Source organism: Salmo salar, chromosome 10, assembly GCF_965601325.2.
Source record: "Salmo salar chromosome 10, fSalSal1, whole genome shotgun sequence".
NCBI lineage: Eukaryota > Metazoa > Chordata > Actinopteri > Salmoniformes > Salmonidae > Salmo > Salmo salar.
Window position 1 is genome coordinate 96,856,259 of NC_138300.1, and position 21,160 is coordinate 96,877,418.

General features: G+C 41.2%; 1 protein-coding gene across 1 annotated transcript in view; it reads right to left on the reverse strand.

Moving 5' to 3' along the window:
* Positions 1-274: 274 nt before the first annotated feature.
* LOC123724480 (zona pellucida sperm-binding protein 4-like) overlaps positions 275-21,160 on the reverse strand; it is a 57,011-nt gene continuing 36,125 nt past the window's right edge. Inside the window, exons 4-10 of the mRNA XM_082957269.1 lie at positions 15,395-15,582; positions 15,071-15,168; positions 5,761-5,918; positions 5,488-5,680; positions 5,118-5,265; positions 733-811; positions 275-608 (exon numbers count right to left, since the gene is read on the reverse strand). Of these exons, the coding sequence (XP_082813395.1) occupies positions 493-608; positions 733-811; positions 5,118-5,265; positions 5,488-5,680; positions 5,761-5,918; positions 15,071-15,168; positions 15,395-15,582 (980 nt within the window). The 3' untranslated portion in view covers positions 275-492. The remainder of the gene's footprint in view (positions 609-732; positions 812-5,117; positions 5,266-5,487; positions 5,681-5,760; positions 5,919-15,070; positions 15,169-15,394; positions 15,583-21,160) is intronic.

Here is a 21,160-nt window from a genome sequence, read left to right on the forward strand (position 1 = left end):
GACTTTGTGTTAACTTCCTCAACAAATGACAGAGCACACCTTTCATTTTAGTATGGTGAGCACCGCTATACAACAGATTATTACAGGTGGCAAATAAATCAATATCCTACCAGATTTGGATCTCTTGGACTTGTATTATTTCCCAGTATGACCAATTTCCGCAAAACAAATATGTAGTTCGTTATTTGTAGCATAAACTAAAACCCATGTTTTTTAAGAAGAAATCCACCCAATAGAATGTTCCATTGTTGTTTGATACAGTCATTTTCAATGAGCATGTGAACATTCCAACTTGTCTCAACATTCCTTTATCAGCCTGTAAACATTATATTGCATAGACTTCCATACAATATATTTCACTAAAGATGTGAAAAACTGCCTCACCAAATATAAATTTGGTCAGGGGCTTTTGGGGAACAATTTAATTCCATTCAACCAACCCCAAAGTGGACCAATTTATCCACTGGCCAATGGCCTGCAAAGTGCTGGTATTCAGTCAACCAATATTCTAGTTGGTGGGCTTGCTTGAGTCAGGATCAGTTCGCCACTGGAAACCAAAGTAGACTTGCTCCTGGTGGTCTTCTGAACTGCATCGGCAATGTGTCTCCCTGGAAAGGAAATTGTATGTGGTCAGTTGCAGAGAGAGGGACGAGACTTAAACTGTAGGGAAGGGTAGAGGGGAAGGAAACCATTTTCTGTAATGGAATGAGCCTAACAGAAAAAGTAACTCACTCGTTCTGAAGCATCTTGGTACACAGTACCAGTTTTCCTGGTATGGCTGGCACAAATCTGTATTACAATGGATGAACATCTGCAAGAGATATTACATGATTTTTTTTTTTAAGGAGGTAATACTTATCTAGTTAATTATTACCCAAGAACAATGTATAATAGTTTTATATTTATACAAACTATACTGCTAGAAAGTACCAATTGTGACCAAGAAGCAAGCCAAAATAATTTTGTTAAATCATTGAGTAATTACCAGAAAGTAGCAATAATTTCACAAATACCAATTGTAATAGGACAGCGAAAAAAGCGGTACTGAAAAATATGTAAGCATAAATTACTTATTCTATTTTGTGCATTTTAATTGAATGCATTTAATAAACAGTGTTAGCATGGTAATCAAGAACATCAATGGAGTTGTTCCAACTGTCTTATTCAGCAGAATTAGAACACAGTCATACCCACAGAATCAACCATTTACACGCGTGGAAATTGGCCTAAGACATATGAGAAGCATATGCATAACAATGGGAGCAATTGAAGTGGATCACTGAAGATTATGGGGAAATGATCCAACAAAGTTGAGGACAACAGTTCACCTGACACAAGACAAGCCTAAATCCAAACAATACACTGTTGTTTCATTAGCATTTTACATTAACTGTACTTTTCGCAGCATTTGTTGATTAAGAAATCTGGAAATACTCTGTATACATTCAATAACATAGCCCAATTTTTCCAGGAAAATTCTTATGTGCAACATAAGACAAAAAAAATGGATTTGTTTTAGTGAGGGGTCTAACTGGTGTCTTCAAGTGGTACCAGTCATTTCAATGCAGTTTTATGAAGGAAAGAGCCTTAAAATATTAGGAGCTTTTTTTTGCTATCCAAGCGCTGCCATTGATCAACTGAAGCAAGCACACTTGTAGTTCTGTTTGGAACACAGTCCTGCATCCCCACCATAAAATAACTACTCTTTGTTGTTTACGCAATTAAAAAAACGGTCCATTATAAATCTCAATCAGGGTCAGGAGGACATCATTTAAAAGCTTATTCTGTTGTCAAAATTACTTAGATAAGTAATAAAATATGATTTTACAGTGTTAGGCTTTCACAGAGAACTTCAAAGAAACAAAGTCATTTTGGTGCACATAGAATGGAGTCATGAGTGCATTCAGATGAGTTCTGGGCAATACCACAATAATAGGCTAATTCTGTTCAGAACAACCCTGGGTATGATACACATAGCGATCATAAACATTGATACTGTAAATAACATGATTTTTACAATATGGAAATGTAAAGTGCAAATTTGGTGGTGTGGGGGGTGGCCAGGCGTGTCCTCCCCCAGGAAATGTTTTTGACATTTTAAAACGTATTACCTGCAATTCTACACAGTTTGACATTATTATGCCTCTGTTGTGGGGTATAGGGAGAGATCATTTGAAAACACGGCTTAAGTGGAAGGATAAATGGAATGCCCCCCAAACAACATGGTTTCTTTAGGAAAACAGCTAGATTCCTGCATTTCAACACATTTTTTAACCTGTTTAGGATATGGGGCAGTATTTTCACGGCCGGATAAAAAACATACCCGATTTAATCTGGTTATTACTCCTGCCCAGAAACTAGAATATGCATATAATTATTTGATTTGGATAGAAAACACCCTACAGTTTCTAAAACTGTTTGAATGGTGCCTGTGAGTATAACAGAACTCATATGGCAGGCCAAAACCTGAGAAGATTCTATATGGGAAGTGCCCTGTCTGACCATTTCTTGGCCTTCTGTAGCCTCTTTATCGAAAATATAGGATCTCTGCTGTAACGTGAAATTTTCTAAGGCTCCCATAGGCTCTCAGAAGGCGCCAGAACGTGGAATGATAACTCTGCAGTCCCTGGGCGAAAACAGTAGGGGTTTTGGAAAATGGTCGTTCTGAAAACAATGACACTGGCGCACGCGTGCATGTGAAGACTCCATTTTCTATTGTCAGTGTTTGAACGGATACAACGTCTCCCGGTCGGAATATTATCGCTATTTTACGAGAAAAATCGCATAAAAATTGATTTTAAACAGCGTTTGACATGCTTCGAAGTACGGTAATGGAATATTTTGACATTTTTTGTCATGATACACGCCGGCACGTCACCCTTCGGATAGTGTCTTGAACACAAGAACAAAACGCAGCTATTTGGATATAACTATGGATTATTTGGAACCAAAACAACATTGGGTGTTGAAGTAGAAGTCCTGGGAGTGCATTCTGATGAAGAACAGCAAAGGTAATCACATTTTTCTTATAGTAAATCTGATTTTGGTGAGTGCCAAACTTGGTGGGTGTCAAAATAGCGAGCCATGATGGCCGGGCTATCTACTCAGAATATTGCAAAATGTGCTTTCACCGAAAAGCTATTTTAAAATCAGACACCGCGATTGCATAAAGGAGTTCTGTATCTATAATTCTTAAAATAATTGTTTTGTTTTTTGTGAACGTTTATCGTGAGTAATTTAGTAAATTCACCGGAAGTTTTCGGTGGGTATGCTATTTCTGAACAAAACATGCTAATGTAAAAAGCTGTTTTTTGATATAAATATGAACTTGATTGAACAAAACATGCATGTATTGTATAACATAATGTCCTAGGAGTGTCATCTGATGAAGATCATCAAAGGTTAGTGCTGCATTTAGCTGTGGTTTTGGTTTTGGTGACATTATATGCTAGCTTGAAAAATGGGTGTGTGATTATTTCTGGCTGGGTACTCTCCTGACATAATCTAATGTTTTGCTTTCGTTGTAAAGCCTTTTTGAAATCGGACAATGTGGTTAGATAAAGGAGAGTCTTGTCTTTAAAATGGTGTAAAATAGTCATATGTTTGAAAAATTGAATTTTTAGAATTTTTGAGGTATTTGTAATTCGCGCCACGCTCTATCATTGGATATTGGTGAGGCGTTCCGCTAGCGGAACATCTAGATGTAAGAGGTTCTTACAGGGGCAGAGAGAAAATGTTCAGTTTATAGTGCTATTCTAGACTTTGTCATGAGTCTGAGAGAAAATTATGTAGTTTAATGCTAATTTCCTGCAATTCTACACATTTTGCCATGGGGCAGAGAAAGAATGTGCTATTTTCTAGCTCCTCTCATGCATGGTATTCTTCAAAATGTTGCCATTAGGTAGAGAGGGAGGGGCTCGACTTCGAGTTGGCCCCAAACGTCCCTAAATGTAAATAGAAATGAGCGGATGAATCAACCTGTTCATGTCCCCCTTTCCCCCGTGGCAATTTTACTGATGGATTAAAGCAGGATTTATTATAATCCTCAATGTCTCATCTTTCAGAACACATCGAGTCATTTTGATTTACAGCATCCCCCGCTATGATGAAACTGGCTCTCATGAGGACCGCCACAGGAAAGGAAGACCTAGAGTTACCACTGCTGCAGAGGATAATAAGTTCATTAGAGTTAACTGCACCTCCAGATTGCAGCCCAAATAAATGCTTCACAGAGTTCAAGTAACAGAAACATCTCAACATCAACTGTTCAGAGGAGACTGTGTGAGTCAGGCCTTCATGGTCGAATTGCTGCAAATAATCACTACAAAAGGACACCAATAAGAAGAGACTTGCTTGGGCCAAGAAACGAGCAATGGACATTAGACTGGTGGAAATCTGTCCTTTGGTCTGAAGAGTTCAAATTTGAGATTTTTGGTTTCAACTGCCGTGTCTTGAGACGCAGAGTAGGTGAACGGATGATCGCCGCATGTGTGCATCCCACCATGAAGCGAGGAGGAGGTGTGATGGTGTGGGGCTGCTTAGCTGGTGACACTGTCAGTGATTTATTTATAATTCAAGGCACACTTAATCAGCATGGCTACCACAGCATTCTGCAGTGATACTCCATCCTATCTGCTTTGCGCTTAGTGGGACTACCATTTGTTTTTCAACACACCTCCAGGCTGTGTAAGGGCAATTTGACCAAGAAGGAGAGTGATGGAGTGCTGCATCAGATGACCTGGCCTCCACAATCACCCAACCTCAACCCAATTGAGATGGTTTGGGATTAGTTGGACCGCGGAGTGAAGGAAAAGCAGCCAACAGGTGCTCAACATATGTGGGAACTCCTTCAAGGCTGTTGGAAAAGCATTACAGGTGAAGCTGGTTAAGAGAATGCCAAGAGTGTGCAAAGCTGTCATCAAGGCAAAGGGTGGCTACTTTGAAGAATCTAAACACTTTTTTGGTTACTACATGATTCCATATGTATTATTCCATAGTTTTGATGTCTTCACTATTATTTTACAATGTAGAAAATAGTAAAAAATTAAGAAAAACCCTTGAATGAGTAGGTGTGTCCAAACTTTTGACTGGTACTATATGTATTTCTATGGTCATACCCTCTCCCTCAGGGGGGACATAGATGTTGGATCCACAAAGGTGAACATCTTGAGGACGAAGCGCCTGTAGTGGGTTGGGAAGGACAGACCAGAGGAGGCTTCCACAGGGATGGGCATGGTCAGGTAACGGTCATCCTTGTACGGACATCTAAAGATACAAATGAAGAAAGAGAGACAGACACAGAGAGCGAGAGAGAGACATACAGTAGACGGACAGACAATGCCATGGTCATTCAAGTGTCTGTCTGCGTTGAAGTGAAGTTCTCCTAGAGCTGCTGAACATTTTCCTCATCTTTACAAGAAATGGTATAAAAGAAATTGGACGTACAGTTAAAACGTTTTTACAAATTCTACTTATTCAGATATTTACCCAGAAAGGATAAGGTTCCATTGGGGTAGGCTGAGAGGGTCGGGGGTTGTGGTGGCCCAGCAGCGACCCAGGGTCAGCACAATGTTGGGATCTGTCCTCTCCAGGATGCGAACCTCAGCATACACGGGATCCCTGAGGAATTTGGTGACAGGATAGTCTGCCTCAGTGTAGTATGAGGTGTAGGCCGTCTCCTCTGTTTCAAAAGAGGAAATATTAATTAATTTGCCCATTTATTAATCCAACAAACCAATCAATGAATATAGTGCTACTTGCCTTCCTTACATCCCTTGGTGAGGCATATTCCATTGGCCAGTCTGAGCTCAACTCTGAGGGGTCCAGGAGCTGGTGGAAGAATTGGGGGAGGCACCCGCTTCACTTCAATCACAAGAGCCTCAACCACGATGCCCCTATATCTGCACTGGAATATTAGACTGAGAAGAAAGGGAGTGTGGTCAGACATCTTGACATCTCAACTTTAAATCCGGCCATATAAGGCAACTAGCTCTCACAGTCTCACGTCATAAATAGACATTCATCCATGTTTCTCAAACATCACATTTCAAAGTTGTTGCAAACGTCAAATTTTGAAGTGTTTAATGTAAAGTTTAGGCATTAACATCGAAATCTTAAGGCTAGTCATTAACTCCAAATGTTTAAGGTTTGGTATAGGCAACAACAACAAAAAATCAAAAAAATGAAACAGAGGCAGATGCTTATGCCTATTCACCATCCCCGTCCATAACACCCTAACAAAACTGAAATCTAGTTGAAGGTAACAGCTCTAACTGTAGCCCCTGGTGGACGGTTTCCACGTCATCTCCCGATGTCCTCAGACATGGATGGACATGAATGCTGACTTGTATCATGGGTGACCTGGCTGTTTAAGGTTTAGGAGGCGTTTTGGCTTGCCTATATGTAATTTAATGGAATGCCGCCGGAGGGAATGGCGGCCGTATTACAGGCTCCTGACCAATTGTGCTATTTTGTGTATTTTTTGCACTGATCTTTTATAGTATAGCATGTTTTGACCATAGTTTCCAATGACCGAAAAAAGCTTCTGGACATCAGAATATCTATCACTAACCTCGATTTGGACGAGGAGTTCTACTTCAATGAGTCGGAGGTGAAAGACATATTGATTGTCCCGGACCAGGCCTTAATCCCCGACACTCGAAGGAGGCGAAGACAGCATCCGGGCACCCTAGTGAGACTACGGCGGCGAATGGATAAATCGCCTCTACACTCTGTTCTACTGGCGATTGTGCAATCGCTGGAGAAAAAACTGGACGAGCTCCGTTCAAGAGTTCAAGTAATATACAATGTTTCTCAGATTCAAGGGTGAAGAAGGATATGGATAATATACAATACATCTTTCTATGCATCGGCAGGACAGAACCCAGTAAGTTTGGGGGGGGGGGCTGGGGTGATGTTTGTCTCTTTATTGAAAGCAGCTGGTGCGTGATCTCTAACATTAAGGAAGTCTCAAGGTTCTGCTCACATGAGTTAGAATACCTCATGATAAGCATGAGAACATACTATTTACTAAGAGTTTATCTGTACTTTTCGTTGCTGTCTATTTACCACCACAAACCGATGATGGCACTAAGACGGCACTCAAAGAGGTATATAAGACCATAAGTAAACAAGAAAATGCTAATCGAGAGGCGGTGCTCTTAGTGGCCGGTGATTGTAGTCCTTTCCTGCAGTCAAATGATCTAGTGGCCTCATGGGTGGAATGTTATAAATATTTTTCATAATTTCATATTGAATAAACATTTAAAAAACATGCAAAAAATCTGGTGTTTATGGCAAACAGTTTTTGTTATATTTCAGTATTTTCTGATGTATAGAAAGTGTAATATTGGGATGCAAACTCAATTGAATACATTTCAACTCTATATCTGACATGGTACAGGTGTCTTCTTTTTTTAAAGTCCATAACCATGTGTGTGAGAGGTATACTTCAGTTTTAAAGTAGATTTGTTTAAAACTACCAAGAAACGCTCTGTGTGACCCTGATTTAGCCCACTGCAGTAAAAGGTTAATGCAGGAAAACTTACATTTGTTTTACCTCATTTATACTAGCATGTCACCTGTGCAACTAGAGGGATAAATCAGCTAAACTCCACACACAGAGGTGCATACAAAGCTCTGCCCCCCACTCCATTTAGCAAATCGGACCATAACTATATCCTCCGGATTCCTGTTTACAAGTAAAACTCAAACATGAAGTACAAGGTAGCCTAGGGCTGGGCGGTATACCGTATTTTACTATATACACCGGTATTTATGCACGGGTCAGTTTGGGTTTTTATTTTACCTTCTATAACGGTATTTTAATGTTTGGTTTGTTAAATGTGATACGCCATGTCTACCATCCATTACAGACAGACAGACAGACAGACTCACCAACCTTGAATCAGGGATAGACGTAACATAGTAAACAAAGATCCGGGACACTCAAATGAGTATATGTTTTACGTTTGGTATTAGTTTGTGATGTCCATCATCCATTTCGTAAGATATGCTCTGAATTATAATTTGTATGATATGCTACAAATTCCAAGATGTCGCCGACAGACATGGCAGCTCTGCTTCTAGCTCCAAAGCAACTTTGCAGAATTTTGTTTTGTGTGTGTGTTATTTCTTACATTATTAGCCCGAGAACGTTTTTTTTTGTGTTATTACATATAGCCGGAAGTAACTTTTGGATATCAGAGCGGCCAGGAATACGACTTTCCCAAATTGGATCCTTTGTTTGTACCCCCCAAGGCAAGTGAACTTATCCCAGAGGCTGCTCCAAGACGCCGCCAGCGGAGAAGAGCTATTCGGAGTGGACTTCTAGTCCGACTCAGGAGGCATGCACACCATCCACCGCTTACGAGTATATTACTCGCTAATGTTCAGTCTCTGGACAATAAAGCTCAAGGCGAGGATCTCCTTCCAGAGACACATCAGGGACTGTAACATACTCTGTTTCACATAATCATTGCTCTCTTGGCATATACATTACCCGTCCAGGGAAAACCAACCATGTCGCGGACACCGACGTCTTGCTCCCGGACAAGCTAAACACTTTCTTCGGCCTCTTTGAGGATAACACAGTGCCACCGCCCCGGCCCGTTCCTAGGGACAGTGGGCTCTTGTTCTCCGTGGCCGATATGAGTACCAAAGAAAGCAAAGGTAACTGAACTAAATGACTATCACCCTGTAGCACACACTTCTGTCATCATGCAGTGCCTTGAGAGGCTAGTTAAGGATCATATCACCTCTACCTTACCTGACACCCTAGACCCACTTCAAACTTGACACATTTATGAAACTACTTATTCCAGTTACTAATAAGCATGCAACCATTAAGAAAATTACTAAAAACTTAAATCCCCTTGGCTTGGTGAGGAATTAAAAAATTGTATGGTTGAGAGGGATGAGGCAAAAGGTATGGCAATTAAGTGTGGCAGCCCAACTGATTGGCAAACGTACTGCAAATTAAGAAATCATGTGACTAAACTAAATGAAAAGAAACTACGCTATGAAACAAATATCAGTTATATAAAGAATGATAGCAAAAAGCTTTGGGGCACCTTAAATTAACTTTTGGGGAAAAAAGCAAACTCGGCTCCTTCATTGATTGAATCAGATGGCTCATTCATCACAAAGCCCACTGATGTTGCCAATTACTTTAATGACTTTCATTGGCAAGATAAGCAAACTTAAGGATGACATGCCAGCAACAAACGCTGACACTACACATCCAAGTATATCGGACCATATTATGAAAGACAAGAATTTAATTCCGTAAAGTCAGTGTGGAAGAGGTGAAAAAATTATTGTTTATCAACAACGAAAAGCCACTGGGGTCTGACAGTCTGGATGGAAAATTTCTGAGGATAATAGCAGACGATATTGCCACTCCTATTTGCCACATCTTCAATTTAAGCCTACTAGAGAGCGTGTGCCCTCAGGCCTGGAGGTAAGCTAAAGTCATTCTGCTACCCAAGAATAGTAAAGCCCCCTTTCTGGCTCAAATAGCCGACCAATCAGTCTGTTACCAACCCTTAGTAAACTTCTGGGGAAAAAATGATGTTTGACCAGGTACAATGCTATTTCACAGTAAACAAATTGACAACAGAATTTCAGCATGCTTATAGGGAAGGACACTCAACAAGCACAGCACGTACACAAATGACTGATGATTGGCTGAGAGAAATTGATTAAATGATTGTGGGGGCTGTCTTGTTAGACAGCTTTTCACTTTAGCGATCATAGTCTGCTGCTGGAAAAACTTGTGTTATGGCTTTACACCCCCTGCTATAAGGTGGATAAAGAGTTACTTGTCTAACAGAACACAGAGGGTGTTCTTTAATGGAAGCCTCTCAGATACAATCCAGTTAGAATCAGGAATTCCCCAGGGTAGCTGTTTAGGCCCCTTGCTTTTTTCAATTTTTACTAACGACATGCACTAACTTTGAGTAAAGCCAGAGTATCTATTTATGCCGATGACTCAACACTATACACGTCAGCTACTACAGCGACTGAAATGACTGCAACACTCAACAAAGAGCTGCAGTTAGTTTCAGAGTGGGTGGCAAGGAATAAGTTAGCCCTAAATATTTCTAAAACTAGAAGCATTGTATTTGGAACAAAACACTCACTAAAACCTAAACCTCAACTAAATCTTGTAATAAATCATGTGGAAATTGAGAAAGTTGAGATGACTAAACTGCTTGGAGTAACCCTAGATTGTAAACTGTCATGGTCAAAACATATTTATGCAGTAGTAGCTAAGATGGGGAGAAGTCTGTCTATAATAAAGCGATGCTCCGCCTTCTTAACAACACTATCAACAAGGTAGGTCCTACAGGCCCTAGTTTGTTGCATCTTGACTAATGTTCAGTCGTGTGGTCAGGTGACACTAAAAAGGACTTAGGAAAATTGCAATTGGCTCAGAACAGGGCAGCACGGCTGGCCCTTGGATGTACACAGAGAGTTAATATTAATAATTTGCATGTCAATCTCTCCTGACTGAAAGTGGAGAAGAGATTGACTTCATCACTACTTTTATTTATGAGAGGTATTGACATGTTGAATGCACCGAGCTGTATGTCTAAACTACTGGCACACAGCTCGGGCACCCATGCATACCCCACAAGACATGCCACAAGAGGTCTCTTCACAGTCCCCAAGTCCAGAACAGACATGGGAGGCACACAGTACTACATAGAGCCATGACTACATGGAACTCTATTCCACATCAAGTAACTGACGCAAGTAGCAAAATTAGATTTAAAAAACACCTTATGGAACAGCGGGGACTGTGAAGCAACACAAATATTGGCACAGACACATGCATACACACACACGATAACATGCTCACTATACAGTCGAAGTCGGTAGTTTACATACACCTTAGCCACATACATTTAAACTCAGTTCTTCACATTTCCTGACATTTAATCCTAGTAAAAATTCCCTGTCTTAGGTCAGTTAGGATCACCACTTTTTATTTTAAGAATGTGTAATGTCAGAATAATAGAAGAGAGAAATTTATTTCAGCTTTTATTTCTTTCATCACATTCCCAGTGGGTCAGAAGTTTACATACACTCAATTAGTATTTGGTAGCATTGCCTTTTAAATTGTTTAACTTAGGTCAAATGTTTCGGGTAGCCTTCCACAAGCTTCCCACAATAAGTTGGGTGAATTTTGGCCCATTCCTCCTGACAGAGCTGGGGTAACTGAGTCAGGTTTGTAGGCCTCCTTGCTCGCACACGCTTTTTCAGTTCTGCCCACAAATTTTCGATAGGATTGAAGTCAGGGCTTTGTAATGGCCACTCCAATACCTTGACCTTGTTGTCCTTAAACCATTTTGCCACAACTTTGGATGTATGCTTGGGGTCATTGTCCATTTGGAAGACCCATTTGCGACCAAGCTGTAACTTCCCGACTGATGTCTTGAGATGTTGCTTCAATCTATCCACATAATTTTTCTTCCTCATGATGCCATCTATTTTGTGAAGTGCACCAGTCCCTCCTGCAGCAAAGCACCCCCACAACATGATGCTGACACCCCCGTGCTTCACGGTTGGGATGGTGTTCTTCAGCTTGCAAGCCTACCCCTTTTTCCTCCAAACATAACGATGGTCATTATGGCCAAACAGTTCTATTTTTGTTTCATCAGACCAGAGGACATTTCTCCAAAAAGTACTATCTGTGTCTCCATGTGCAGTTGCAAAATGTAGTCTGGCTTTTTTAATTAAGGCGGTTTTGGAGCAGTGGCTTCTTCCTTGTTGAGCGGCCTTTCAGGTTGTCGATATAGGACTCGTTTTACTGTGGATATAGATACTTTTGTACCTGTTTCCTCCAGCATCTTCACAAGGTCCTTTGCTGTTGTTCTGGGATTGATTTGCACTTTTCGCACCAAAGTATGTTCAATGCTAGGAGACAGAACGCATCTCCTTCCTGAGCGGTATGACGGCTGCGTGGTCCCATGGTGTTTATACTTGTGTACTATTGTTTGTACAGATGAACGTGGTACCTTCAGGCGTTTGGAAATTGCTCTCAAGGATGAACCAAACTTGTGGAGGTCTACAATTTTTTTCCCGAGGTCTTGGCTGATTTCTTTTGATTTTCCCATGATGTCAAGCAAAGAGGCACTGAATTTGAAGGGAGGCCTTGAAATGCATCCACAGGTTCACCTCCAATTGACTCAAATGATGTCAATTAGCCTATCAGAAGCTTCTAAAGCCATGACATCATTTTCTGGAATTTTCCAAGCTGCTTAAAGGCACAGTCAACTTAGTTTATGTACACTTCTGACCCACTGGAATTGTGATACAGTGAATTATAGGTGAAATGATCTCTCTGTAAACAATTGTTGGAAAAATGACTTGTGTCATGCACAAAGTAGATGTCCTAGCCGACTTGCCAAAAGTATAGTTTGTAAACAAGAAATTTGTGGAGTGGTTGAAAAACGAGTTTTAATGACTCCAACCTGAGTGTATGGAAACTTCCGACTTCAACTTTGAAATACATATGAATATAGTACTGTATATATGTGGTAGTGGTGGAGTAGGGGCCTGAGGCCACACAGCATGTTGTGAAATCTGTGAATGTATTGTAATGTTTTTAAAATAGTATAAACTGCCTTAATTTTGCAGGACCCCAGGAAGAGTCAGCAGCTAATGGGGATCCTTAATAAATACAAATACAAAATACTCCCTGTTCATCCATGACTGCATGGCCACGCACGCCTCCAACTCAAGATGACAATACAACAGTAGTAGGCTCTATTAGCAACAATAGTGGTGCAAAGGAAAATAACCTCTCCCTCAACGTCAATAAAACAAAGGAGCAGATCGTGGACTTCAGGAAACTGCAGAGTGAGCACACCCCTATCCACATCCACAGAACCGCAGTGGAGAAGGTGGAAAGCTTCAAGGTCCTTGGCGTACACATCACTGACAATCTGAAATGGTCCACCCCCACAGACAGTGTGGTGAAGAAGGCACAACACCGCCTCTTCAACCTCAGGAGGCTGAAGAAATTCGTCTTGGCCCCTAAGACCCACAAACTTTTGTTAGGGTTTAACCAACTATTTGTTAGCATAACCTATATAAAATAACAGAGAAGCTATGCCACAATATTAAGCATATAAACTATAGATAATTGAATACTGCTATATGTTAGAGTAAGTGGCTCATGGGATGGTGGGTCATGTGGACAGAATGCTGATGCTTTAAAACAGGGTTTTGCAAGAGCTTTTTGCTGAACAACAGCAATTACAAGATAATGGTTGCAATGTAGGGGTTTTAGAGAACTGTGCATTGTGTAACAAGGTGTAGGCAGCTGACTTAGTGATAGGAGGTTGTGAAACCCATCACAAGGGGAGCATGTGAGGAACAGGTAGAGTGGAGAAACAACAGTATAAGTAAATCACTGGAAATTGAGTGGTTGCTGACTCTTGAGTATACACTAAGAAGATAAGATCCAACGCCAGACAACATGTGATGCGTCAAGAGGTTGGGACCAACCTGCACGCCAACGATAGGCTGGAGTAAGTCTAAACCACACCCAGTCTCTACTCTGACAGGCCCAGCAAGGAGTGGGAACTACATCTGTCAAGAAGTATTTAAAGAAGAACTTGTGATGACATTTCAGTTCTCTGTCTGCCCTGCGTGGTGTTTCAGTGAGCCCGTATATACGAACCACATATTTACCATACACGTGTTTGCATTAATTAAAGTACAAATAAATCAGAAGTTACTATGTGCTGACTATTTTGTTCTGATACCAGAAACGAACTGTCGCAACTTTAACACTTTTACAGATACACAATTAAGAGCATCCTGTTGGGCTGTATCGCCGCCTGGTATGGCAACTGCACCGCTCGCAACCGCAGGGCTCGCCAAAAGGTGGTGCGGTCTGCCCAACGCATCACCGGGGGCACACTGCCTGCCCTCCAAGACCCCAAAGCACCCGATGTCACAGGAACGCTAAAATTATCATCAAGGGCATCAACCACCCGAGCCACAGCCTGTTCACCCCACTATCATCCAGAAGGCGAGGTCAGTACAGGTGCATCAGAAGCTGGGACCGAGAGACTGAAACAGCTTCTATCTCAAGGCCATCAGACTGTTAAATAGCCATCACTAGCCGGCTACCATCCGGTTACTTAACCCTGCACCTTAGAGGCAGCTGCCCTATACACATAGACATGGAATCACTGGCCACTTTAATAATGGAACACTAGTCATTTTAATAATGTTTACACACTGCGTTACTCATCTCATATGTATATACTGTATTCAATTCTACTGTATTTTAGTCAATGCCACTCGGACATTGCTTGTCCTAATATTTATATGTTTTTTAATTCCATTCTTTTACTTTTAGATGTGTATTGTTGTGAATTGTTAGATACTACTGCACTGTTGGAGCTAAGAGCATTTCGCTACACCCGCAATAACATCTGTATGTGACCAATAAAATTTGATTTCATTTGATTTTATGTTTTTGCTATCTAGGTGGCTAAAACTACCATTAGCTAGGCGGCTAACATTCGCTAGGCTAGTGGTTAGGTGTTAAGGTTTGGGTTAAGAAGGTTAGGGTTAGAGGTTAGGTTAAAGAGTTCAGGTAATGATTAGGAAAACAGTTAGCTAACATATTAAGTAGTTGCAAAGTAGCTAAAAAGTAATAAGTAGTTGCTAATTAGCTAAGATGCTAAATTTGGCCACTGATTATATTCGAACACACAACCTTTTCGTTGCTTGACGTTACTGGTATCTGCCCACCCATCCACTCCGACCATTTGACTCTTTATTATTGATATTTATTTTTGTACTGCAATGTTAAGGGAGCTAGCACACCTGCTGTAATCTGTGTACATGACAAATACAATTGTATTTTATTTTGACTAAAGATCCCATTACACATTTAAGAAGATAAATGGTGTTAACTCCAGTGTCTTGTCAAAATTCCCAACCTGGCCCAATATACAGAAAAAAACATGACAGTGTTTAGCTTATTTTAGACTTCCCTAGGATATTGTTGTTATTATTATCATTATTATTTTAGATCACCTACTTAAATTGGCTGTCCCTGGTGATGGCGCCGATGGGTCCCATTCCCACTATATATGAAGAGGACATCCTGTTCTCATAGAAAATAGTACCAGGTTCCTCCTGCAATAAACACAACTCTCTTATACAGCTCATCTTTAAGAGGCAAAATCATCATAGGTTTGACAAAGAGCTTTTGCCACAATGCGGCAACATCTTTAAACCTGAATAAACAATCAATGATATGATCATTGTTGCAACTAATATGGTTGATGTGATCCAATTCTTTGAAGGAGAGAGGAACTACTTCCCTGTACTTAGACTGAAGCCAAACACAGCTGATACGTACCGTCATGACAGTTCCACATTCAGTGACTTTGAACTGGTAGATGGCAAAAGCAGAAGTGATGCCGACAGGGGTGCAGTGGGCTCCATTCCTCCCCAGCAGGCTGATAGAATCTAGCTCCAGGTTGGGCAGAGTGGCATCCCTGGCAACCACCACCACAAACTGGCCATCCCTGGTACACTGGACAGTCACTGGTTACAGAGCATAGGAAGAATATTAAGTTAATGATAAAAAACCATTAAGCTCACCGAAAAGACTAAGAATTTCCATCACTATTTGCGACATTTCAGATGTGATATTATAATGCATCAAAATTGTGACTAACTTAACCATGTTAACGGCTCTTTAGTATCACATGCACTTATGTCAATATATAACAAGACTGCAGAACTGGAAGTGTACAAGCTTAACCTTTATTACAGCTTTGGTGCAATTTTCACAAGTATGTGGTACATTTTCAAATCTCTAACAACATTTCAATTGACTGAGTACAACAAACAAATTAAAAAATTCACTTGTTCACTGCACTAAATCACTCTTTCAATTTGGATACATATCTGCTTTTAAAAATGCAATATCTACTTTACTTTTGATATGGTTTTCTTATCATTTGTTAACAATACAGTTAACTATCACTTAATCAAACTGCTCAAACCTGATAACTACTCCACCAAAATTATGTAGTGCCTATTATGTGGATTTTTATTAATGGACATTTCTTGTAGGGGTTGATGCATTTCTCTTCAGGGCTAATCACGTCTGACATTTTAAAGAGGAAATTACAAACTTTAGTAGCCTTTTTAAATCTTGAATACACTACTAGTTTGCATTTCCTGCAATGAAGGAAAATACCTGCAACAACAGAATGTTCAAATTAAGATTCTGTATGGAAGTGGCTGTAAATATTATCGTCATTCTCCATCAGCCAGTGTGCTTCAATAGGACAAAGTGGAAAGAGTCACTATGTGCTACCATTTGGAATTATAGTGTCGGGTATAACAATACATTGCACTCATTATCTGAATTTCATTGATACACTAAGCTGATGAATTGCAGTACGGTATCAGTTGACAAGTCATGTAGAAAAGGTGATCTAGTACAATGTTGCATGGGGCAGAAATGGCATACAACACCTTGCTATGTTTTTACAACAGCCAACTCTTTACAATACCCCTATTTCTTATGATTTATCCTGTGTATGTTGGTCTTTCTATAAATAAAGGGGCCAATGTGTGACACAAGGGTCAACATTTCAGAATTGTTTGAAATATACTGCTCAAAAAAATAAAGGGAACACTTAAACAACACAATGTAACTCCAAGTCAATCACACTTCTGTGAAATCAAACTGTCCACTTAGGAAGCAACACTGAATGATAAATTTCACATGCTGTTGTGCAAATGGAATATACAACAGGTGGAAATTATAGGCAATAAGCAAGACACCCCCAATAAAGGAGTGGTTCTGCAGGTGGAGACCACAGACCACTTCTCAGTTCCTATGCTTCCTGGCTGATGTTTTGGTCACTTTTGAATGCTGGCGGTGCTTTCACTCTAGTGGTAGCATGAGACGGAGTCTACAACCCACATAAGTGGCTCAGATAGTGCAGCTCATCCAGGATGGCACATCAATGCGAGCTGTGGCAAGAAGGTTTGCTGTGTCTGTCAGCGTAGTGTCCAGAGCATGGAGGCACTACCAGGAGACAGGCCAGTACATCAGGAGACGTGGAGGAGGCCGTAGGAGGGCAACAACCCAGCAGCAGGACCGCTGCCTCTGCCTTTGTGCAAGGAGGAGCAGGAGAAGCACTGCCAGAGCCCTGCAAAATGACCTGCTGCTGTGCGTTTGTTGCCGATCTTACTTTGCTACCTGACTACCTCGCGGTTTTTACTTTTTCATTACCGTATATTTTTAGTTTTTCCCTCACTCAACTTTTTTCATTCAACTTTTTCACCCCGGAGGTTTTATCTGGACATGGTTCGTCAGGACTTCAAACAGCCGAAGCTAAGTAACATTAACATGATGCCTTCTAATTGCAGTCGTTGTACTTATAATATACAGGAGAACGATCGCCTTACGGCCTTACGGCAAGGATAGCTGTGCTGCAAGCCCAGCTTCAGACGCAATCGTTAGGCAAGGGTAATTTCAGTGTAGGAAAGGATGAAACAGCGTCTGTGCCACCAGTAAGTACAGATCGTAATGTTAGTATAAATCCCCTGGCACGGTCCCCGCAGCCGGACAACTTTCTCATGGCTTCTGGAGGGAAATGCTGTAGGAATGCTCAACCGGTGTCGCTTATTCAGCCGACAGAAACTTTCAACTGGTTCTCCCCAATAAGCGAGTCGGAGTCGGAGGCCGAAACTTCTCTGGTCTCTACTCCTCCCGTTGTGGGGTCTGAGACGCCGAAGGCTCCCACCATTAGCTCTGACAAATTGAAAACCCTAGTCATTGGCGACTCCATTACCCGCAGTATTAGACTTAAAACGAATCATCCAGCGATCATACACTGTTTACCAGGGGGCAGGGCTACCGACGTTAAGGCTAATCTAAAGACGGTGCTGGCTAAAGCTAAAACTGGCGAGTGTAGAGAGTATAGAGATATTGTTATCCACGTCGGCACCAACGATGTTAGGATGAAACAGTCAGAGGTCACCAAGCGCAACATAGCTTCAGCGTGTAAATCAGCTAGAAAGATGTGTCGGCATCGATTAATTGTCTCTGGCCCCCTCCCAGTTAGGGGGAGTGATGAGCTCTACAGCAGAGTCTCACAACTCAATCACTGGTTGAAAACTGTGTTCTGCTCCTCCCAAAAGATAGAATTTGTAGATAATTGGCACTCTTTCTGAGACTCACCCACAAACAGGACCAAGCCTGGTCTGTTGAGGAGTGACGGACTCCATCCTAGCTGGAGGGGTGCTCTCATCTTATCTATGAACATAGACAGGGCTCTAACTCCTCTAGCTCCACAATGAAATAGGGTGCAGGCCAGGCAGCAGGCTGTTAGCCAGCCTGCTAGTTTAGTGGAGTCTGCCACTAGCACAGTTAGTGTAGTCAGCTCAGCTTTCCCCATTGAGACCGTGTCTGTGCCTCGATCTAGGTTGGGCAAAAATTAAAGATGGCGGTGTTCGCTTTAGCAATCTCACTAGTATAAAGACCTCCTCCATTCCTGCCATTATTGAAAGAGATTGTGATACCTCACATCTCAAAATTGGGTTACTTAATGTTAGATCCCTCACTTCCAAGGCAGTTATAGTCAATGAACTAATCACTGATCATAATCTTGATGTGATTGGCCTGACTGAAACATGGCTTAATTAAGCCTGATGAATTTGCTGTGTTAAATGAGGCCTCACCCCATGGTTACACTAGTGACCATACCCCCCGTGCATCCGGCAAAGGCGGAGGTGTTGCTAACATTTATGATAGCAAATTTCAATTTACAAAAAAACAAAACAATGACGTTTTCGTCTTTTGAGCTTCTAGTCATGAAATCTATGCAGCCTATTCAATCACTTCATATGGCCTCCTGGGCCATATGCAGTGTTCCTCACTGAGTTCCTATCGGATCTTGTAGTCATAGCAGATAATATTCACATTTTTTGTGACTTTAACATTCACATGGAAAAGTCCACAGACCCACTCCAAAAGGCTTTCGGAGCCATCATCGACTCAGTGGGTTTTGTCCAACATGTCTCTGGACCTACTCACTGCCACAGTCATACTCTGGACCTAGTTTTGTCCCATGGAATAAATGTTGTGGATTATAATCCTGGATTATCGGACCACCATTTTGTTGCGTTTGCAACAAATAATCTGCTCAGACCCCAACCAAGGAGCATTAAAAGTCGTGCTATAAATTCTCAGACAACCCAAAGATTCCTTGATGCCCTTCCAGACTCCCTCTGCCTACCCAAGGACGTCAGAGGACAAAAATCAGTTAACCACCTAACCGAGGAACTCAATTTAACCTTGCGCAATACCCTAGATGCAGTTGCACCCCTAAAAACTAAAAACATCTGTCATAAGAAACTAGCTCCCTGGTATACAGAAAATACACGAGCTCTGAAGCAAGCTTCCAGAAAATTGGAACGGAAATGGCGCCACACCAAACTGGAAGTCTTCCGACTAGCTTGGAAAGACAGTACCGTGCAGAATCGAAGAGCCCTCACTGCTGCGCTATCATCCTATTTTTCCAACTTAATTGAGGAAAATAAGAACAATTCGAAATTTCTTTTTGACACTGTCGCAAAGCTAACTAAAAAGCAGCATTCGCAAATGGAGGATTGCTTTCACTTCAGCAGTAATAAATTTATGAACTTCTTTGAGGAAAAGATCATGATCATTAGAAAGCAAATTACGGACTCCTCTTTAAATCTGCATATTCCTCCAAAGCTCCATTGTCCTGAGTCTGCACAACTCTGCCAGGACCTAGGATCAAGGGAGATACTAAAGTGTTTTAGTACTATATCTCTTGACACAATGATGAAAATAATCATGGCCTCTAAACCCTCAAGCTGCATACTGGACCCTATTCCAACTAAACTACTGAAAGAGCTGCTTCCTGTGCTTGGCCCTCCTATGTTGAACATAATAAACGGCTCTCTATCCACCGGATGTGTACCAAGCTCACTAAAAGTGGCAGTAATAAAGCCTCTCTTGAAAAAGCCGAATCTTGACCCAGAAATTATAAAAAACAATCGGGCTATATCGAATCTTCCATTCCTCTCAAAGAATTTTGAAAAAGCTGTTGCGCAGCAACTCACTGCCTTCCTGAAGACAAACAATGTATACGAAACGCTTCAGTCTGGTTTTAGACCCCATCATAGCACTGAGACTGCACTTGTGAAGGTGGTAAATGACCTTTTAATGACGTCAGACCAAGGCTCTGCATCTGTCCTCGTGCTCCTAGATCTTAGTGCTGCTTTTGATACCATCGATCACCACATTCTTTTGGAGAGATTGGAAACCCAAATTGGTCTACATGGACAAGTTCTGGCCTGGTTTAGATCTTATCTGTCGGAAAGATATCAGTTTGTCTCTGTGAATGTTTTGTCCTCTGACAAATCAATTGTACATTTCGGTGTTCCTCAAGGTTTCGTTTTAGGACCACTATTGTTTTCACTATATATTTTACCTCTTGGGGATGTCATTCGAAAACATAATGTTAAATTTCACTGCTATGCGGACGACACACAGCTGTACATTTCAATGAAACATGGTGAAGCCCCAAAACTGCCCTCGCTAGAAGCCTGTGTTTCAGACATAAAGAAGTGGATGGCTGCAAACTTTCTACTTTTAAACTCGGACAAAACAGAGATGCTTGTTCTAGGTCCCAAGAAACAAAGAGATCTTCTGTTGAATCTGACAATTAATCTGGATGGTTGTACAGTCGTCTCAAATAAAACTGTGAAGGACCTCGGCGTTACTCTGGACCCTGATCTCTCTTTTGAAGAACATATCAAGACTGTTTCAAGGACAGCTTTTTTTCCATCTACGTAACAATGCAAAAATCTGAAACTTTCTGTCCAAAAATGATGCAGAAAAATTAATCCATGCTTTTGTTACTTCTAGGCAGGACTACTGCAATGCTCTACTTTCCCGGCTACCCGGATAAAGCACTAAACAAACTTCAGTTAGTGCTAAATACGGCTGCTAGAATCCTGACTAGAACCAAAAAATGTGATCATATTACTCCAGTGCTAGCCTCCCTACACTGGCTTCCTGTTAAGGCAAGGGCTGATTTCAAGGTTTTACTGCTAACCTACAAAGCAT